At 46.3% G+C, this 21,786-nt stretch overlaps 1 protein-coding gene across 1 annotated transcript in view; it reads left to right on the top strand.

Annotated features, from left to right (window-relative positions):
* Positions 1-21,786, top strand: part of LOC138575296 (unconventional myosin-Vb-like) — a 1,749,675-nt gene that overhangs the window by 902,947 nt on the left and 824,942 nt on the right. The window contains exon 15 of the mRNA XM_069649473.1: positions 3,384-3,539. Coding sequence (XP_069505574.1) covers positions 3,384-3,539 — 156 coding nt within the window. The remainder of the gene's footprint in view (positions 1-3,383; positions 3,540-21,786) is intronic.

Below are 21,786 nucleotides of genomic sequence, written 5' to 3'. Positions count from 1 at the left end.
GCCTTTCACATTAAGTGTTCCTATCCTTGGGGACTCCCTACCCTTCTGCTCTTCAATTGGTGCCATTATCAGAGTATTTCGGTTGTGGATTCGTGACCCGTGTCAAGTAGATATATTGTTCATAAGGACTCATGTCGTCTTGAGTGATCCTTTGTATTGCCGATAATGCTTCATCCTCTGTACATTTCTTGTCTGGCCAGCCCCCCCACCTCCCCACATTGACGGCGTCCGTGCGGACCCAGATAAAGACACTGGTCCTGCATCGAACCACCTTTAGGGACCGTCACTTCGGGTCCCCAAGATTATTATTACATCATAATCTTGATTGAGCCCCCTTTCACCTCCCTCCTTTGTTTACATGGCCCGAGTCTCTTTTGAGCCTATACATCCTTACACAGTTCAGGTCATGGACATATGTATAAGAATATATGTCATCTTACCAGTGTTGCAGTTCATCGGTTCTCTCCCCCTGGGGAGGGGATATTAACTCTCTGAAATGTCCTCGACCCCTTGACACGTTTCCTTCTGGGGCTCTGTATACGCCATCATCTTTCTTCTCGACGTGGGTCTCCCCGATCGTGTTCCTCTGCGCTTGGTCCAAGGAGGTCAGAGATGTACGCCTTGATCTCTCCCTCTGAGCTTAGCTTGATTTTTTTCCATTGTATTCGAAGGACAGAGAGAAGGGGTATCCCCACCTGTCTCTTTTCCTTCAGATGTTTGGTGATAGGGCCGCACATGCGTCGGAGTGCCAAGGTCATGGACGATAGGTCCTGGTATATCGAGATTTGGGATCCTTGGAGGGTAATTGAATCGCTCCTTCTTGCTTTCTCAAGGATCTGTGTTTTGTCCTGAAAGCAGTGAAATCGAGCAAGGACAGATCTTGGTCCGCCTGGAGGCCCTCCGGCTCTGTGTATACTGTCTTAGGTTCATCAACTGCGTCATCGGCAACTAAGAGCTTGATGATGTCATGCAGGATGTTATTCAGAGCCCTCTCCGTCTCCCCTTCTCGTTCCGGGATTCTGAAAATCCTCAGGTTGTTCCGCCTCTCCCGGTTTTCCAAGTCATCAAGCTTGAGTTTGAAGCTCTCCTCTCGTTGCTCCAGTTCGGTCATCTGCTGGTCGAGTTGTCGTTCTAGGGTGTCTATGGACGGTTGATTGTTCTCGATCCCTTCGAGTCTCTCCTCCATGGTATCTAGGCATTGGGTGATCGTGTCAATTTTGGAGCCAATGCTGGCACCCATATTCTTTCTCGCCCAGCAAGGCGGCAATGTCCCCTTTGGTAGCTGCTGATTCACTCCTCGAGGTATTTTGGTTCGCCATGGTATGGTCACAATTTTCGTCAGGAGTCGAGACGTAGGAGAATGTAGCTAGTTTCTCCCTTATGTCCATTGGTTCTCCCGAAGTTCCGTGGTGTCACCAGTGCTGTTCGACGGGGAGATGGGGTCGGGGGCAGAGGAGGCACACTCCCCTGGGTCGGGGGCCATACCCTCTGCACTCAGACGTCGGTGGTCTCAGGAAGTTCGTTAGGTGTTGGGAGGGGTGTCTGTGGTGCGTTTGTTGATATGCCTAGGGTATAGGCAAGCACAGTAATGTGTATGGGTCACCCGGGGTTCACTTTAAGCGGTGTCCGGGTCAGCCGACGCTTTGGGGATGTTTTCCTCTTGTGCGAGGTGTGGGGGTAAACATTCGGGGCGAGAGAGGTCCGAACCGCCGCTGCGCGGTGATGGCGCACCGCCCGTTGTTCACAGGGTAGATGGGATGGGCCTACCGTCTCCCTGCTCAGCGCTGTCTTAGGGCCCAGTCCGATCACGCTCTTCGGAAGCTCCGCCGTCTCGACCGAGGCTGTCACGTCCCCTTTGCGGCAAGCAACGTCGTCGGGAGTATGAATTCCGTGGCCGGGGTTCAGGTTCTTTCAGGCTTTCTTCGTTCGTCAGGCCCAGGGTCCGCCTCCGACCGTTGCGCAGTTCCCTGTGAGCGGGCCGCGGAGCCGTTGTGTGGCGTTTTTTTGAAGGACGTACATCTCAGGTTTGCAGGGGTCGTTTTCGATTGGGTTTTCGACTGACCGGAGGGGGGCATCCTCAGCTGGCGGCACACCGGTGTAGAATCTTGGGGGGCGGGGGGGTCGTCGAGGTGGGGGCTCAATCCCTCCTAGGGACCCAAAGTAGCAGAGCTCACGCGAAGTCAGACCACATCCGCGCGCCCCCTGGTGGCCAGTCTAATTTGAGATTTTTAAAGGAAGTTTCTGAGTGGGAGAAATTGATTGAATGATGGCTAAGTTGAAAATTTATATATAATTGATCATGTGTCCTTTACTATATTTTATTCTTACCATTTTTTGTGATATCGATGTATGGAAAGTGTAATGTTGTATATTATGTATTATATATTTTTTTTGGTTTTTTCTTTTGTAAAAAGTTAAATCTTGAGCTAAGCACAAACAAATCTGAGTTTCTGCTACCAGCCCATAGGAAAGGCCAAGTGAGGTGTTAAGCCTCACTCTTGGGACACTGTTTTGCATGTATCTGAACTGTAGTATAAATGGAACAGCCAGTAAACCCGAATGTAACCACTATCCTTAAAATAATGGATACATCTACGATGACGTATCTAATACTTAATGTGGCCTCTTTGCGCAAAGTGCTGAGAAATCCTTCTGGCCTCCTGTTACTATGCTGTAAAGCCCTCTGCTTGTACTGATGGATGTAGTCCTTAAGAAGGAGAATTCCTAAGTTTGTTCTCCGTTTTCAGGGATGCTGAGCAGGAGTGTCCCATAACCAGGGACACCAAACACTCTTGCATGTTTCCACCCACCTGGCAGAAATTCGGGGACTATCTGACACCCTGAACCCTTTCGAGCAGGTCTGTAGCTTCCTGTCAGGAGGAGCACATCCCATCAATGGTGATATTGTGGCCCATAGAGCAGACTGAATGTAGCCTTCGTTGGGATTCGCCTTGCTCTTTTCTGTTGTCCAGGGATGCCAAACTGTTTGTCCTCCTAGAGAGGATTTGACAGAGCAGAGCACACCGGACAATTGCATACAGGATTGTTTGTCAGTTGGGGTGTCCCAGCCCTCAGGAGGGCAACTATAAAAGTTTTATTTTAATCTATATCTGCTTTTTTTTTTTTAATCTGAATTTCTATTCCTGAGTCGGAGAGGGGCAAAGGGAGAAACAGTGGGGTGACTGGTGCAATAACCTTTCACATGTAAGCTCCCAGCCACATTCCAAGCCATGACTAGTAGAGAAGCGTGGGGGGGGGGGGGTTGGAGGTAGAGGTGGTAAAGGAAAACCTGTGGACCACGATCTGTTACTGCCCACTTTTGAAGGAACTTTATTTGAGTTTGTATTGTATTTGCCCTTGATTGTTTGCTTTCGGTTTTCCAGTCCAAGTTGGTAGCTGAGCTTTTCCAAGAAGAGAAGCAGGAGAACCATGTTGCTGTGGCTTTTGGAAAAGGTCCTTTGGCAAAAGTGAGGGTGAAGGCCTTAAGGCGATCTATGCCTGCAATCAACCGGGAACACCGGAAGACCATTGGCTCTCAGGTAAGGTAGATTGCGTGAGAAATTGGACAGATCTGTCTGCTTCTTTGAAGAAGGCCTTGGCCAATTCCCAACATGTTTCCTCAAAAGCTTATTTATTTTATCTTGTCTAGGGTCTGGTATTTTTGTTTAGTGTCTAAAATTACCCAATGTTAATTCGATATTTTTTTCTGCTTATTGCCAATTTTCTGACACACTTGTAGGAGCTTTTTCATTTTATTTGATGTTAGTTTAGTTAATAAACTTTACACATACAAAGTAGTAATTAGTCAAAAATGTAATTCTAAAGTCAAACTATTGTAACAAATTAGATGACAATAATACTGTAAAATAACAATTAATATCTACTTATAGAAAAATAAGGTTAAACGTTAAAATAAGTCCGGCCTAGAACATGTCCAAAATATACCACCTTAACTAAAAAGGAGTAGAACGTTAACATAGATTAAAAAGCACAATACAGTATCAAAACAGAGTGATAAAACAAAGCAAAACAAACATTATGATACACATATTGCCACGGTCTTCAGAGATCCTTGGAATAGGCAGGGACGAAGGTTGTAATGTAATGTTGACAACCTATTCAAATCTTGATGCCTAGTTTTCCCTCTATCCTAAGCCGGATGTTATATAGAGCAGTCAGGACTCGTATATTCTCTGAATTTAAGCAGTGATGCCAACATAATGATTCAGAGATTGCTGCCAGATCATGAGTATACTTTCCAATATGGTGATGAATTACGTCAGTCATACTTCCACATTGTGTCAAGACATGTTGTGCTGACTCCAAAACATTGTCAATTTTACACAATCTGCATATACGTAGTTCCGCCAGCATTCGCTCTCACCTGCCCATGACCCATAGGGTCAGGAGTTGGTCCAATCTTAATAGTATAAAGCGCCACAGTCTTTTGGAGGGGCATAGGTTGAGGTAGTCTTGCAATTTCATGAATGAATAAAGCCTATTTGCACAAAGTCGTAGCTTTTCAATGAGCTAAAGTGGGCAAAATTCTCCAGCCAGTCCCACATTTCAATACGCTTGTTAAGAGCCATCTGGACCTGCTTAGAATACCCCCTTCTCGCCAAGACCATCCTACATCTGCAAGATATTTTAACATTTTGACAGCGGGTGAGAGGGGATTTTGCTTCTTGCATATTTCCTTGTTAACTGTAGTCAGTAGAGGATTTGTTGTACCACTGCACATTTTCATGAATAACCCAGATCTTTTTCATGACAATAGCTTTCAATGATGATATACCCAATTCCAAACGTATAATGGCCATTGGAATTCCTAGTGCTAGGCCCAGTACCCGCCGCCAAAATGTCCCCTCTATGACCTGAAGCCAGCTGAGATCTAGATCAAAAAGAGCCTCTAGCCCATTGGTCATCCTGGGTATAAAAACTTGCAAATAGAGTTGGCGTGTGCCCCATAGCGTAAAGCCTCCTTGTTTGTGAAGCTAGCAATTAACGCTGTGACCTGTGCTGCACGTGTGCTCCGGGAATGTTTGCATGCAACGTATTCTCCGCTAAGCTCAAAATCAATACCCAGATAACGATATTGTGGAGCATAGAGGATTATGATATTGTCCACCATAAGGTTAACGCGTGATACTCTTTTATTGGTAAATCGCAAGACCTTAGTTTTGTCAAAATTAATGGTGAGGCCATTACATTTCGCATAATCCCACAGTGCTGTAGCCGATCTACGCAGACCACTGATCGTGTGATTAAAAATGACCAAGTCGTCTGCGTATGCCAGGACAGTGCAAACCAAATCCCCGATTTTAGGGGGGCAATTAGAAGCAGCAGTTATAGCCACTGGTATATCATGGACATAGAGATTATATATCAAAGGGGCAGTTACACATCCCTGTTTCACCCCCCTATTCTGCTGTACTTTATGTATACCTATAGATGTAGGAGCTTTTTAGCCAAGAACATAGCCGAAGTAATATTGTGCCAGTGAGACCCTTGATCTGTATTCAACCAACTACAATGTATTAAGATATGCTTATGCAAATGAGTCATTGTGTAATACATGTACAATTGTATACATAACATAGTGGCTTTGGAAGCATGTAATGTTTTACCACACACAAACATGTTCGCAGTGTTATAGGCAGGCAATGTATAGGAAAAGCTGTGATTTGAATATAAAGCACATAAGGTGACCCAGTATTTGAGTGTAATGTTTGGAAGAACGAGATTGTGTGTACAAACAGTTATAAATGGCACATCATATGGAAACCTTGGTCTCCAGACGCAGTGAGTTATCCTGTCAGCCACATATACACTGGATCACAGGGTGCATAATAAACCTTAAAAGCTCTTTATATCCATGATAACCATGCGTGTAGGTTTGCAAGTGTGGTGTGATTAGGCAATTCATCCAAACTTATTTTTTGTCAAGTATTGGGGATGGGCAGGTGATTAAATTTGTATGCACCCCATGGCATCAAGTTGCTACCATGGGAACAAGCTGAAGCATGGCATTTCCTACAACTAAACAGACCTCTTTCAGCAAAGCCCTGCTAATAAACATCCTTCATCTCAAAATATCACATCAGCTACAAAAGAAATATATTAACTCTGAGAACAGATCCTTAAACAGAAAGGTGTTGTAGTAGGGCTTCATTCAGGGCGGTATTCATTCGGTGGTGGTATCCCTGGTATTAAATGTATGGTTCTTAAGGTTCTCTCCCTCCCAAGATGGAGACACCAATATGGTTCTCTGTGGTAAACAAGGCATACTGTCAGCATTTTTGGTCGTGACCTCACGTTGAAGCGAAGGAACAGGAAAAAGGAAATGGGTTCGGACGTGTGAAGGTGTCCAGCAACTATTTACCCGCCTGTTCTCCTAGAAGGTGATCCATATAGGACTACCCTTTAACAATCTGCCATTTAAGAATATGGAGATTGATAGCAGTAGTCTAGTTTCATTCTGGCATTTCCTGCTGAGGTCAAATATAAATATCTCTAATAATTAAGTTATGCAACTGGTTTAATAAGGAATTCATGATTTAACAATTTGAACTATTTTTGAAGTGAGGTAAATAGGCTGGCATGATGCAATGTTGAAATAGTAGTGGAGAGCGCAACCTAGCTCCAGTGCTGACCTCAGTAACATGTGGAGCTTGCAAGGTTGGACTCTAAAACTACAGAGTCGGCCTAATTTGTAGGCAGTGAAAGCTCTGTATCTTTCCGTGGCGAAACTTGATTAAGCATAAACATGAAATGCAAATCTGAGCAGCTCAAGCAAGAGAAGATCATGTAAATTAAGCCCAAGCAGTAAATTGCATTCATAAATTATGTGAACCTTTGATACCAAAACAATGGATTTATCCTGGGCGCTTTAGGGGTTGGTATATGGCTCGGGGACAAAACACTCCCCTTCGAAACAAGAGAATGCCATGCTACATGTGTTTTAGCCCCAGTTGAGCGCTTGGAAGTTAGGATTCTGGCATTAAGCAAGATATGTCACTGATATGCTGCCTTACCTCTCGAGCAGATCTGGGGTCAGTCACGTTCTTTGAGAACCCAATTTGACTGAAACTGTAATTAATCAGAATCACCATTACTTATTAATATAAGGTAGCTCTAATTAAATTCAAGACGGAGGCGAGTATTTTGAGCAACAATTTTTCCCTGCAAATCCTGGCCTTTATGTTAGTTATCCTTAAATGTTTTCAAAACACATCACGTGCGTGTTTAAACAATCCGATTTTCCCTAGTCTTTAGGACCTCTCTTCCTTTCATGATGCAAATAAAACAAGCTGGCCAACAGTCTTTCAGACCAAACACTAGCTGCCAGAATCTACTGTATCGACAGGCCACTCTGAGATTAATCGCCACCTGTAAGTCTTATGACCCAATTCATTTTGAGAACTTAGCCACACCTGCAACGACCAAAAACCATTACCAAATGGGCGGGAAATAATATGGCATGCACCACGTCGTGATGGATGTATCCATACAATTAGATTTCAGAGCATGAAAGTTTTCAAGACGTGACGAATACTACTCAGCACTGCATCTTTAATAGAATAAGAAATCCCTTATACTAACAAGTAACTGGGATTCCTATACTCTGGCAGGACCCAGTGGAGGGTATTATTCATGTTTAAAGTTAACGTATCACCTGCAAAGCTGCCTGAATAAACTTGGTCGGATTCTTATAATACAGTTTCCCCTGGAGTCAGCTGACTTTATAATGTCCTCTACTCTAACCACTAAACCAAACGCCTTCAAATCTATGGCATCCCAAGCAAAATGAGGTCAGAATAACAAGTAAATAACTGCCTGTCGTATGATTTAGCTAGATGGGGGCAGCTATAAGGTTGCAGGGGGCAATGCAATGCAAGGCAAAGAGCAGTTGATTAGAGCCTGCTGACTAGAGGAGAATTTAGGACTTTACATTGCTTATGGCACTGGATGACAAATGGTTAAACCATGTAGGACATGGACGTGATACCAGTCTTCATAGAGCAGGAAATCATGAAGGAACACCCTCCAATATTTCTGAAAGACATACAGTGCTCCGCCATCTGATACTCCCTGCACAAAGATGGGACACAAGCATGGTTAACTTGCTGGACAAGGCCTTCAAACTCCAACTGTCTTTATATTCTCCAGAATCCATAAGGTGCAACAGTGTTCACATTCCATAGAATAATGAGGCTTTGGCGGCCATGCAAACTGAATCCTATTTAGCAGACCGGCGACTAAGATGTTTCCTCTAGGGGGCGCCATCTTTATACTTATATTAGGATGACCAGACCAATCTGTGAATACCACTGACAATCTGGAAAACCTTAGTTGCTTGCAAAGACTGCTGGAAAATTCCGGACCGCCAGCAGAGGCACTAACACAGGATTCAAACTGTCTCACACACCAGATGTACCACACAAACCCACTTGCATCATAGTTCTTAGCAATGGAGATTGTTCAGGGGTCCTTGATGAGGAATGCTGCTTCTTACAAAAGGACTGACAATACCCAGCCTGCTCACAAACAATCAATACTAATAGGACAAGTGATCTGTGCCTCAACTCTTGGTCTCTTGGTGTTGATACCTAGTTGGATTGGACAGAATTATAGAGAAATGGGATTGCAGGATCCAAGGAACATTCTATTAGAACTGGAAATGTTTGATGTCCAGAAAGAAGTAATTCCCATCTTTGTTTCTGACTTTTGCTAGGGTCCATGCTCTCACCAGGAAGAGTGGGAAGGCATAATCCACCACCAGAACATAAGGTCGCAGAAAGGCTTCTGGTGCTACTGCTAGAAGGTCCTGCTTCCAACTGGAAATACTAAGCCAGTGGGTGTTGAGCCAGGATGCAAAGAAGTCCACCTGAAAATGACCCCTTGTTCCCTTGCAAAGCAGCAAAAACATTTTGATCCAGCATACAGCTGCTGTTATGGCCGCACCTCACTGCTGACAAAAAGGCCAGAAACATTTCACCAATTCCATTAGGAGCCTCTGCTTCATACCCCAACATGGTTGATCTATCCCTCCATTGATATATTTTCATTTTTCAGCAAAATGCAGTCGTTCACTGTCTCTCTGGAGAGCCATGATGGCGAAGTACTTGGCAGGAGCTCCAAACTGATGCCTGGTCCGCAGCCACACCTGCAGGCTCTAGATCGCCAGATCTGATGGCACACACCAAAGATGGCCTGGCTGTACCATGCTTCCATTTTACCCAGCCACCAATACATTTCCTCCAAGGTCACAGATACTCATTCGTTGTTGGACAAGGCATTGCATAGGTGGTAAATGGTTAGGCTCTACAGGGCCCCGTAAATTAGATCCCATGGAAATATGGCTTTAATGGAGGTGACAAGTAGCCCCACCAGCCTCGCTAATTCCCTCAGTGGCACATCCAGCTTAAAGAGATGCCTAAATCTCTTGATATTCTGAACTTTTCAGGAAGGCAGTTGAAGAGACAGATATTGCATTCTCTCAAGTGAAGCATTCCAATTTCGGCATGGGATCAGTTCAAACTTCAGCCATTGATTAGATCCTGTAGCCTCTGCTTGAGGAAGATGGACAAGGATACGCGTGAGGGGAGGCCTGAATGCTGAAACATGATAATGTAATCCTGCTAGATAATATAATTCCTTGCTCTGTGTGCTGCATCAGTTTTCAGAAGCACCTTTGTGCACTTCCTCTTGGGCCAAAGGTAAGAGTCCAGGAACCATTGCTTTACTCCAAAGGCCTCTTTGAGCCATTTAAAGGCAGATTTAGTCTTGGGGCGAGTGCAGGATGACCTTCCATGATTCTGCATAGCTCGGAGGGGCATGGCGGAGGTACAGGGGTAGGAGAGGCAGGCCTCTTCCAGGCTAAAGGTGCATCAGGTATTTCTGGCTGCAATAGCAGTATGCTCGGACTTCACGTGAGGTCAATTTCACACCAAGATTAAACTGTTGATCAAGTTTCCCATAAGCCTCTAACCCTTCTAGAAAGGATTCAGCTCCTAAAAGATGATTTGCATTGGTCAGGCTCATGGTGATGGGCAGGACCCTTTCAAAATGGACAGCCAGAGCCCCTGCTGTTGAGTCATGTGATACTCCCTAATGAGTCTTATTCCACTCCTAGCTCAACCTCGTTCTCATGAATAGACCATTCTATTGAGCTAGATGTTATTATTTATAGAGCGGCACATGCCCATAGGCATCAGAGCGCACATCTTGCTCTTGAATGTCAGAATAAAGGTGCCAGAGTAGCTTGATTAGCAAACTATTGGTACGGAGAGGTGGGGTGTACTTCACCATCCTGGGAGCTGGACACTAGGAGCCCAATAATACACTGTCCTCCATATCAGGAGGTGGACATAACCTGAGGCTGTCCTCTGTCAATAGTACAGGAAACATTGCTCTTAATTCCTACACAGCAACTGAGCAAGTATTTTTTTTTACTGGGTAACTCCAGTTCTGTGCCACACATTCAGGTGGTCGCAGGTGGGGTGGGGATGTAGGGGTGGGATGAGTAGCTCCTCAAACATGTCTTCGCTGGATTCTTTTGCAGTACAATTGGGCTCCTGTCAGTGATCCCAAGTCGATTGTGCATGCGCTTTCTGTGGTACTAACACCCTGCAGTACCAAATGCTGATTACTCAACAGGGCACCTTGTGGTGAAGATACTACATGTGGTCTGGAGTCCACATGTGTAAAGGTCTGAATCACAAAGCAAGTGCAGCGATCGCCAAGAGAATAAAGGTTAGCCAAGTGCAGCATGCTCTGATGAGCTGCCAGAGAGAGGTGGTCATGCAGAGTGCTTGATAATAGAAATAATTTACTTTCACAAGCAATGTGCACCGACAGAAAATGGTCTCACATTAAAAGCACACAAAGTGCAGTCAATCTTAGATAAAGCGTGATAAAGAAGTATTACATTGGAACTACAGAGTAATTATTTAAACACATGAAATGTATTGGTGAAAGCGCTATAAGACAAAAATGCTGATCTGCTCAAAGAGCAGCAAGTTTAGGATCATGAAATGCCAAGATCTCATTGGTTAAATAGCACGCAAATGTTATAGGAAAGTTTAAGGAACATTCCAAAAAAGCCCAAGGGTTGTTTTGCTTAAAATGTTTTATGCTGCTGAAAGAACTACGTTGAATAATACTCTTCTCTAGTTCTTGACCTACAATAGATTTTTCTTTGAGACCTCTATAAGGGTGTGGAAGGAGGAGACTGAACTCGGGGTTCTCCCAGGTTTTTAAAATAGATTGGCAATAGCTTACAGATGGACAGTGGATGCAGAATGTACTCAAACATCAATAATAGTAATAACTCATGTAGTTGGCAAAATATACTGTTTTAATATCAATTATCTCAAACGTGGAGTACAACGGACATCAACAGACTTCTCTCATCACAATCTCTCTCGAGACTTCTCAAAGCATTTAGAAAAACACTTTTATTATACCAAAACATCATCATAGGTGACATTTAACCTACGTATCACTAACGTCATCCTACGTGGCAAACTACAAAAGCCTAGTGGTGAGTGTGGTAGGTTTACAAGAATCATCTAGGTATACCATCCATACTCGTTTAGGGCAGTGGAACAATGTGATTTGCTTCATAATGTCAGGTGAGGTAACTAAGCCCTACCACAAAATATGTCACTAAATATATATTCGGTCCTCTATTATTAGTTACTTTCTGACTTGTGTCATTACCTTCCTACCTACGTTAACAGCACGCAGAGAGTCCAGGTGCTGATGAGCTAGTCTTAACCATAGTTTCCCACCATTTAGCATATGCATCTATCACCCCCCCCCCCCCCCCCCCACGGTCCACTGTCAATTAGGCCTTTGAACTTGGCCTTGAACATGTTCCTTGCTCTGGTGAATTCAGGGGGATTGAAGGCACGCTCTGCCGTCGAGCGTAGGTGTGACCATTATGCTCGTCCAACTTATTCTCCCCACGTGACTGAAGACCACGAAATCGAACTTTCACTGTATTAAAATACTATTCTTTAATAGACCTCTGATATCTTTTTGTTTTTGTCCATGACTTCTGAACTGAACAGGAGTTTTGTTCTTTCACACAATTTGTATCCAATGTCAGCTCACCCCAGTCTGATATGGCCATAGCTTCTTGGCACATCCAACCTCGCCTTTTTGAGTTTCCCCTGTAATTCACTTGTTTTCTAACTGCACCACACTGGAAAATCAGACCTTCCCTCTTTTGCTCAGCTCTGCTGTTGGACGTAGTGGGAAACATCCATTCTTTTGCTGACTCTAATATATATGTACATGTTAGTGCATGCCGCACTCTAGTCACTATAAAGCTAGCCTTAACAATGCTCCATCTGCTTGCATTTCTTTTGCATGTGTACACGTGTGAAATAGCTTGATATCTTCATTATTTCTGTAACAAGTTTCTTCATCTTGATCCCAGGATGTGATGTAATTTATCTCGATACTTTCTTGATGCCTTATCGAATTACCTGCTTTCTTTAGTGTCTGCATCTCTTCTCTATACGTCAGCTTTGCTCTGTATGACGTCACCATTCTTCTTCATTATTCATTTGCACTTTTTCTTCAGAAATTTTATTCAAATGACCATCGTATTGTCCCGTATGCAAGTGTGGTTTTCTCAATGGGAACCATGCTTCCCAGATTCTCCTAGGTATCTGTATCTTCACTGGTACCGCACGTGTCAACTCTTACATGCAACATATAGGTGCTGTGGGCGAGATGATTGGGGTGGGGGGTACTTGGCTCCTTCTCTACAAGACCGACACACATGTGGCATGATTGTTGCTAAAGATTATTTTTGTCCGAAAATCAAGGGGGGGAAAAAAACCTACCTCACCCTATTACTAAGAGGGGTTTCCCTGCCTCAACTCAATACTAAGGTCTTTCTTAGATTTACACAGTTCACAAGGCCAAGAGAATGACTTCCCTTCCCCAGACTTTCCATTTGCCTTTGACAGGCCTTTCCCAGTTCACAATGCAAGGGGTTATGCTTCCCTTCCCCTGGCCTTTCTCTCACAGCCCACCTACTTTACTACCATGCGTGACATGAAGAGGACGTAGGTTGCTCTTCGTAGAAGGGTCTTAGGCCTGTGAGATTCTCTCCTTGATGCCACAGACCTGGTTCACTATGCTGTCAGGTACTATGATGTTAGGATTACTGTGGCAACGGTTCGCTATTCTGTGTGGGTCTCAGACCCATTCCTTGCCACTCAGGGTTCCCACCAACTGTCTTAGCTTCCAAGACTTCTCCCAGGTTCTTACTTGCGATCTCTGGTGGTCTGTGGGCTTCTTCTCCCCGCTCGGGTCTCTGGCAGTCTCTCCAGGGATCATGGCATCCTCGCGGTGTTCCTCTGCTCCTGGGCTGCATGCTTCAAACTCTCCGTGCATACCAGCTCTCCAAGTCGGCTAGCTGCCTTCTGCCTCCTTCACTGGTCTAACAACGTCTGAGCTACCTGGGACGCCTCTTCCAGCAGCCAAGGGTCTCGCCCTCCACTACCAGCATCTCCATTGCTTCAGCTCGACTTGAATTTCCCGGCTCCTCCAGGAAGGGTCTGACAACCCGTGAAGTCCTTCCCTTTTTATCATTCGCTTCAACTTGCTTGTTTCATATTGTCTGGTCCACTCATGTTGGTTACATGGGGCACTCTTCATTGCTCTGCACCACCTCCTCGTCTCAGTATAGATGTTCTCACTCTGGACTGGGTTTCTTGTGCTCTTCTTCGTCCCAGTTTCTGCATATGACTCAGATGTAGTCCCTACTCTTCCTCCTCCCAGTACTTTTTCTTGTTCCAGTAGTTTTCATGGCGGCCAGATCATCTACCCTACAAAGATGCATGGAAGTGTGTGGGATTATGGGATTCTTTATAGGTAGGTGGAAGAGGGAGGTGGGGATATGTTTTGTGCATACCGCGTTCTTCCCAGACCAGTCTCCCTAGGCCCATAACGAGTGTGCGGATGGGCTTGGGAATCCCTCGCCATGAGATCTACCCACTGAGTACCAGCCACAGGTCACTATCTGGTAGCAGCCTCTTCTCCATGGCCTATGGGAAGGGACTCTCCCTAGGGGAGAAGGGATGACCTCTAAAGAGTTGTCACACCTCGTTAGTAACAGAAATCTGTGATTTGTGGTCTCAGCCCATATTAAGCCAGATTGAAGGTGAATGTATGTTTTTGCAAGTATGCTTCTTTATTAATTTTATTAGACCTTTTATTGTAAAACTGGTCCAGTCAGTCCTGCCCACTTATAAGTTAACCTCATTACCCAAAAGCTTGTGTGTTGACTAGTCTATACTGAAGTCTACGTTGAGTGCTGACCTAGTCAATGCACTGCAAACCGCAAACCAAAGTTGAGATCTCAATGCCGCTAGAATTTCATATGGTCCCCATTTATGTAGTATGTATTGTACTGCATATAAATATATTCGGTTTTGAGTTTAATCAATTCCAATTCTGAACATTGAAGGTGTATAATGACGTTAGTTTGAATTATTGAATCTCGTTCAGTGACCTTATCACCTTAAAGTAGTTCATTAAAATCTATGGAAGTTGAATGAGGGCAGAGAAACAAATTAGCCTGGGATACATTGGTTTGTAAGAGTGCCACAGTTAAATATTGAATGATTTATGCAATCTATCCCACTTTATTTTTTAATCTTTATTGGCATCATAAGGTAAAAATACAGCATCAAAAAGTACACAAGCAAGCACGCAGACATTAATTAGGTGGCACACAACCTTGGGCCCAAATGCACTTCTTGTCCAATGATAGAACAAACTCACTATACACAGTCTACAGAAGAAACGTCAATTAAGCCATGTTTGTGCTACATTGGCTATTTAGCATTTTTGGTAGTATTACTCAAATATTTCTTCAGACACAAGGAAATGTCTGTAGGTCGAAGAGTGCAACTGTAACTTCAACATAAACTAGGTAAGAAAACAATTGGAAGATCCTGATCTTACTTCAGGTCTAGTTCATAACCTAATCCTTTACTAAATTTATCACGTACGCTTGCCCTTAGGGACACGGAACGTACTGTGAATGCAACTGAGTTACCATCGCAACATGACACGATCTGAGTTGGCGGCACTAAAATCAGAAGTCTAAGGATCTTCACCCAATTTTGGGGGCGAGTATAGATATCTCATAAGTATGCACATACACTCTGAATGACTCGTAATTCTCATGAGCTCTTAACTTTGGTGTGCTCAGCCACTTCCCAATCTTGCCAAGTATTCTGGCTAGAAACGTATCTAGAGTTTGCATTGATAGTGGCCCGGGGGGGGGAGGGTATCCGCTATCAGTGGATCTTCGGTAACACCACTATGTAGGATTAGTTTATGGAGGGTGGTACGGCATCCTTATTGAGTGCTATCCCACATTTCTATGTAGGTTTGTTTAGCAAATAAAGCCATATCTAAAATCTGTTTTATTCTTCAAAGCCCAAATAGAAAAAAATATTTTAACAATTCTAAATTTTAAAATTATGAAAATACCTTTCCTAGTCTTTCAATTAAGATGTGTATGACTTTGTACGACTGGGCCAAAGTTAGCAAAATTGGGCCTTTAGGGGAAAGATAACTATCACACCCCGATTTTTATATGCGAGTTCTGGTAATCCATGAAGCCTTAAACTACACCTAAATAGGATGGCTGATCTAGTGAAAAATCTGAATGTTTGGGACTGTTGGAGCTGTACAGACCCCCCTGCCCCCAATGATGAATGACCAGCGTGCCCCTATCACATGTTTGCACATGCCGGACATCTGACTAATTCTGGGCACCTGGCCTTTCATAGACTGCTGGTCTGGATATTTGACAGTATAGAGTTGATTCACAGAGAAGTTAACATTAAACTTATTTTCAGGAGTATGCTATAATTATGATCATAACTTGTTTGGGATCACCCAAGCTCCACCCTGGTGTCTAGGCCAACCCATCACTGGTATAAAGGAGGGAGTAGTTTCTTATACTAGTGCTCTTGTGGCGAGATGTTCTAGCTAGAAGCTGCTAGAAATCTAAATGACTGCAGATAGTTTTACAGTGTATCTGCATTGCAATACATAATGGCTGAAATAATGAACTAAAAAATTACAGCTATTTTAATCTTTATGCAGCAGGATACACTTTGGGAAAAGAATACTTGAAGCCCACTTTTTCCAATCACTATCAAACAAAGGGAAGATTTATTTTAAAAGTACACATTTAAAAAGTGGCATAAAATAAATAGTACTGCAATAGATTTCGTGCATGAATTGCAATTCTATTTGATAACGGATAAAATGTCCTAAACAAAATCCGCTCCAGCTCTAATAAAAATCCCTAATATACAAGCATTTAAAAAAACTTTCCTCTGTAGTTATTTGACAGTTGGCCATAAAATTATACACTTTTTTTTTAACATTTTGTATACATATTTTTAGAGCAGGAAAGATTTTTCCATTCATATAATAATTTATCCTGGTCAGGCAGTTTATAAGTTTCTTATTTTGAAAGATGGGGCAACTACGTTTTGAATAGATATATTTGCTTCAGTGCGCCCAACCCCAGGGGTTATTGCTTGGCAAGATCAGTGCCGCCAATGAGGTTTGGTCTAAATTTTTTATTTGAGCACATTCCACTTAACCACTCTTGTCAGTGCCCATTTCCAGTTTCATGTGCCCAGAACAATTGCCACTGGATGCAATATGGAACAAATGCAGACCAAAGAAGTGCTGTAGACCAGTAATGGTTGGGGCAATAGCTTATTTTTACCTCTTCCTTTCCGAGTTGGCCGACCTCTCAACTTTTCCTTGGAGACCTCAACATCCACTTGGATGCCTCTAGCCCCTCCTCTGGGCTCTTTTGTAATCTGTGACTCTCTCTCTCTAACCTACCCTCTGGCCCGACATGCTCTGCTGGGCACACCCTGGATGTTATCTATCTCCTCAAACATACCCCCTCTCTAACAAATCCTAACTCCTGGACTAACCAATTTCCTCTCTCCTCTCGCTCTGTCCCCGGGTGAAGCCAACCCTAACACTGCCACCCACCTTCTCAGTCATCCGGCCCCTGAAGCATGTCATTGGAGGCTTTCATCGCCTTCTCTCCTCCTCCTTTACCTGTGGCAACACAGCCCTCTCCAACCTGCATCTCTCAATCTCTAACACTCTTGACTTCCTTGCCCCTTGTTATGAGGATTCGTCTGAAGCCCACATCAGAGTGCAATTCTTGGTATGATTCAGACTTTGCCACCCTTAAATGCAAGTGTAGGGTAGCTGAGAGGAAGTGGGGGGCATCAGGCTCATCCCCTGACAAACTGTCCTGCTGCCTGCTCCAAACGCAATATAGACTGTCCTATCCAAGAAGAGAGCTTACATCCAAGCCGCGTCTCTTCGGCCTCTAACAACTCGGCTGAACCTTTCAAAATCTGCAAGGTGCTAGCCAATCCTGCTGCAGTCTCCACTTCCCCTGCTCCCACCCAGGCCCTCTGCATGGCACTGGCTTCTTACTTAACCACTAAAACTCAGGGCATCCTGTCCACTCTCTCCTCTTCCTTTCCCGACTCCCCTCTGGCCATCTCTCCTCCTTTCTCCCCCTTCCCTTTGTTCTCCCCCGATGATGTTTCTAGACAAGTCCGATCTGTGAAAGTCTTGTCAAAGCAGGTGCTCTCCTGCTCCTCCAGAACTATCAAGGACAACATAGACACCCTTGCTGCACCCATGGCTGTTTTCTGCAATCACTCTTTTGCCACTGGAACCTTCCCTTGCCCCCCTTAAGCACTCCATTGTGCACCCTCTCCTCAAGAAGCCCTCTGCCGATCCTTCCTCTCCAGAAAACTACCACCGATCTCCATCACTCCTTTCTTGGGCAAACTCCTGGAAAAGCTGGCCATCTCCCAGCTTACTCTCCATACTGAATCTGTTGGCTGTCTCCATGACCACCAGTTTAGCTTTAGAGCAGCCAGAAGCACGGAAACTGCTCTCCTGAACACCTGTAAATATCTGCTCTCTAATTTTGAGACGAACCTTCCTTCTGTCCTCATTCTCCTTGATCTATCCTCTGCTTACGTTATGGTCAACCACGCCATCATGATCATCTCCGTGACAACCTGGGCATCACGGATCAGGCCCTAGCATGGTTGACTACCTTTTTCTCCAGTCGACCTTTCCAGGATCTACTTGTGTCCTTTCTCTCTCCCACCTTTCTCTCTACTTGTGGTGTTCCCCAGGGCTCTAACCTGTCATCCTGGCTCTTCAACCATTACTTGGCTCCTCTGGCCCACTGTATCGCTACGTTCTGTTCTAACTTTCAGTGTTATGCGGATGACACTCGGCTCTTCTTCAGGCTCCCCTCGGCCTCATCTGATTTTTCACTCATTCATGACTGTATCTGCGGTTCAGGAATGGTGTGCTTCCAAGGATCTCTGCCTTAATGCCAGTTAAATGGAGATCCTTCTCATTGGGACCCTGCTCCTGCTTTCCCTCTTGCACTCTGGCAGCCCACCCTGGGCCCTCTACGCGCACATTCCTGCGAGGTTAAGAACCATGGGGTCATCCTTGACTCCACCCTCTCCTTTGCTCCTCACATCTCGGACATCTCTAAGAAGTCACACTGCCAGCTGCACTTCTTCAAAGGTATTTTCTCACTTTACCCCAGAAGCTCACTATCTCCAGAACCCTGGTTCTCTCTAGGCTGGACTACAATAGCCTCTTTCTAAATCTGCCTGCCTCTACTCTTTGCCACTAATCTAGAACAGGACTGAGATGTGTCCTTGGCTTCAAGCCCAGGGATAGTATGTCTCCAGCATTAAAATCTCTCCACTGGGGGGGCGTGGCCTGGAGCGCCAGGATTGAGGCAGCTCCTCTGATGGCCAACGCTCAGATCTGCGGCTCAGCGTTAATTTTACCCGTTTCCAGCTAAGTTCGTTGGTCGTGATGGGGAACTTTCACCTGCTGTGGTCCTGGGCAGTGGATGGCAGCGTTTTGAGGGCATAACGCCTTCGCTAACGGCGAAAATGCAACGGGCAGCGCGAAGGCCTGCTCGCGTAACACGACCTAAAATGGCTGCTGCATCCTCGCGACCCGCTCCAGGCTGGCGGCTGGCTGCCATAGTCTGCCCATGAGACGCGTATAAGGCTCATCCCGCCCGACACCCGGCATCGGAGCGTTTACCCCTCCCACCCCCCCCTGTGCCTGGTCCTCGACGATGCGAGACCTGCTGCCGGGGGCCCCTGTGATCACCCGCTCGGCGGTTTCCGCCGCCTCGCTGGGATTGCTCTCTCTGCGGACCCTCCACCCTTGTCTTCCTGGGGCGCCTCTGCCCACCTTCTGCCTGCTGCCTCTCCCGGCTACCACCGGAAGCCCCCCCGTGATCCCGGCTCGAGTGAGAGCCACACACGTAGCTCGGCTGAGATTAGCGGCCCCTCAGCTCCAATTCGGCACCCTCTTCGATTCCTGTGGCGCCCCTGCCCATCTTCGGCATGCTGCTCTCGGGGGTTGGGCCCTGCCTCCCCCGGCTACCATCGAAGGCCTACTTGTTGCAACGTGGCCCCGGCTGCGGGGTCGGGCATGCACAGGTGAGGTGGGCCGCCCCTCAGCCCTGCCCCAGCAACCCCCCCTCACCCCCCTGGCCGGACTTCACTCCGGAGGCCCTCCATCTCCAGCTACACCGTGGCCCTGATTTGAGCAACACACACACTGCCCTGGGACGACTGTGTCTTCTGGCCCCTCTGCTACCTGCTCTCTGCCCCCCACCCCCGGGGTTACCCTGAGGCCTACCACAACACCCCCTCCGGGCGCCTAATTTCCCTGCCGGGAGGGCCCCGAGCTCCACCTACCCCAACCCCACAGTGTGTTCCCCCTGCAACTTCCTGGGGCGCCCCTGCCCACGTCTGCTCACCACCGGCCGGAGGTGCTGACCGGCACTTTCCTAGACTGCAAAACGTGAACTCGGAAGTCACCCTCGGGGGACGGCCTCTCCCTGCGGAACGATGGCCAAAGCACTAAAGCCTCCTAAATTAGCCGACATCTCTGCTATGCTGCAGGCCTCGGAAGGGTGGGAAGGCGGACCCCCTCAAGTTCACCCCCCAGAAAACGTCTGAGGGCGGCGGAACGCTCGCAACTAAGGAGGATCTTCAGGCTTTCATGAGCGATATTTATTAAATCTGAATTCAGAGCCTGCATGCCGGAACTCGCCGCCAAATTGGAACAGACCGAACAAAGAGTCGCCGGCATCGAACTGAGGGTTGGCGAGGTCGAGGACCTGACCAGACCATTCCGCTTCACTGACGGAAATTCAACGCACCGTCCAATCGCTGGTGGCAAGAACCGAAATCCTCGAACATAAACAGGAGGACTTGGAGAACCGCTCCCGCCGCAACAACCTACGTCTTCGTGGGGTGCCCGCCTCGATCTCTGATCGGGAGCTCCCGGAATACGTTAGCACCTTCTTCCAGTCCCTCCTGACCTGAACTGATTAACACATCAGTGAAGGACAGGATCTGTGGGGAGATCAGGATTAGGTCAGTTCTGGAGAAGGTACGATGCACATATGAATAGAAGGTAAAGTCCCTTTCGTCTGGGGACAGAACCCTCCAAGAGTCCACAATGTTTAGTGTGCGAAACAGGTGGAGCAAGCCAGCGGCCAACTTCAAATCTCTAGAAGACGGGGGGGGGGGGTGAGATCTGTCCTTGAGAGGGTGCGGAGCCCCGTTAAAGTCTCCTCCCATGACGATATGCCGCTCGATGAATGGGAGGAGAGAGACCTCCAGATCCTGGTAGAAGCTCTCCTGATATTCGTTCGGGGCGAACACCGAGATGAGGGTGTAGAGCTGGCCATGGATGGAGCATTTGACTGCAATAAAGCGCCCCTCCTGGCACTGTAGAGAGTCAAGGATCTGAGGCTTCAGGTCTTTTGCGAATAAAATAGCGATGCCCCCCTTCTTAGTGCCGTTAGAGGTGAGGAATTGTAGTGGGAAGTCTTGGCCAATCGTCTGGCACCTATCCTCCCTAATATCATAGACCCGGATCAAACAGGCTTTATAAACCACAGGTCGACGAAAGACAACATCCGCAGGGCCCTGGATCTCATTGAAATCGCCACTCTGGATTCCCACCAGCTAGCTCTATTGGCATTGGACGCAACTAAAGCGTTCGACAAGGTGGACTGGTCTTATCTGTGCCTCACTTTGGGGGCCTTTGGTTTCGGTCCGACCTTTCAGAAGATGATCCTGGCGAACTACCAGTCCCCCAGGACGAGGCTGAGAGTCAACGGCCGCTTCTCAGACCCAATCTCCCTCACGTGCGGAACGAGGCAGGGATGTCCTCTATCCCCTCTGCTTTTCACTTTGGCCATGGAGCCGCTGGCTCAACGAGTCTGGAAGAACCCCTGAATCAGTGGCCTGTGCACCGGCTCTGCGCAAAATAAAGTGGCCCCCTACACGGATGATGTTTTGCTTACCATCACAAACATTGAGAGATCCATGAGCGAGGCCTTAACTGAAATCCATAACTTTAGGATGGTCCCGGGATTCGCGATTAACTATCAAAAGTCGGTGGCGCTGGGAGTGGGCATGATGCCATCTGAACGGGAGGCCCTGGTGAAGAGAGGTCTGTTTCAATGGAGCATCAAATCGATCCCCTACTTGGGGGTTCATATCCCTGCACGCCCAACGGAAGTTTACCGGGCTAACTTCCCACCACTCTTCGAGGAACTAGAAAAGGATCTGACCCGCTGGCAACATCAAGAGATCTCCCTCCTAGGCCAGATCACGGCGT

Source organism: Ambystoma mexicanum, chromosome 1p, assembly GCF_040938575.1.
Source record: "Ambystoma mexicanum isolate Mex_15411 chromosome 1p, UKY_AmexF1_1, whole genome shotgun sequence".
Taxonomy (NCBI): domain Eukaryota; kingdom Metazoa; phylum Chordata; class Amphibia; order Caudata; family Ambystomatidae; genus Ambystoma; species Ambystoma mexicanum.
This window is presented reverse-complemented; position numbering and strand designations above follow the sequence as displayed.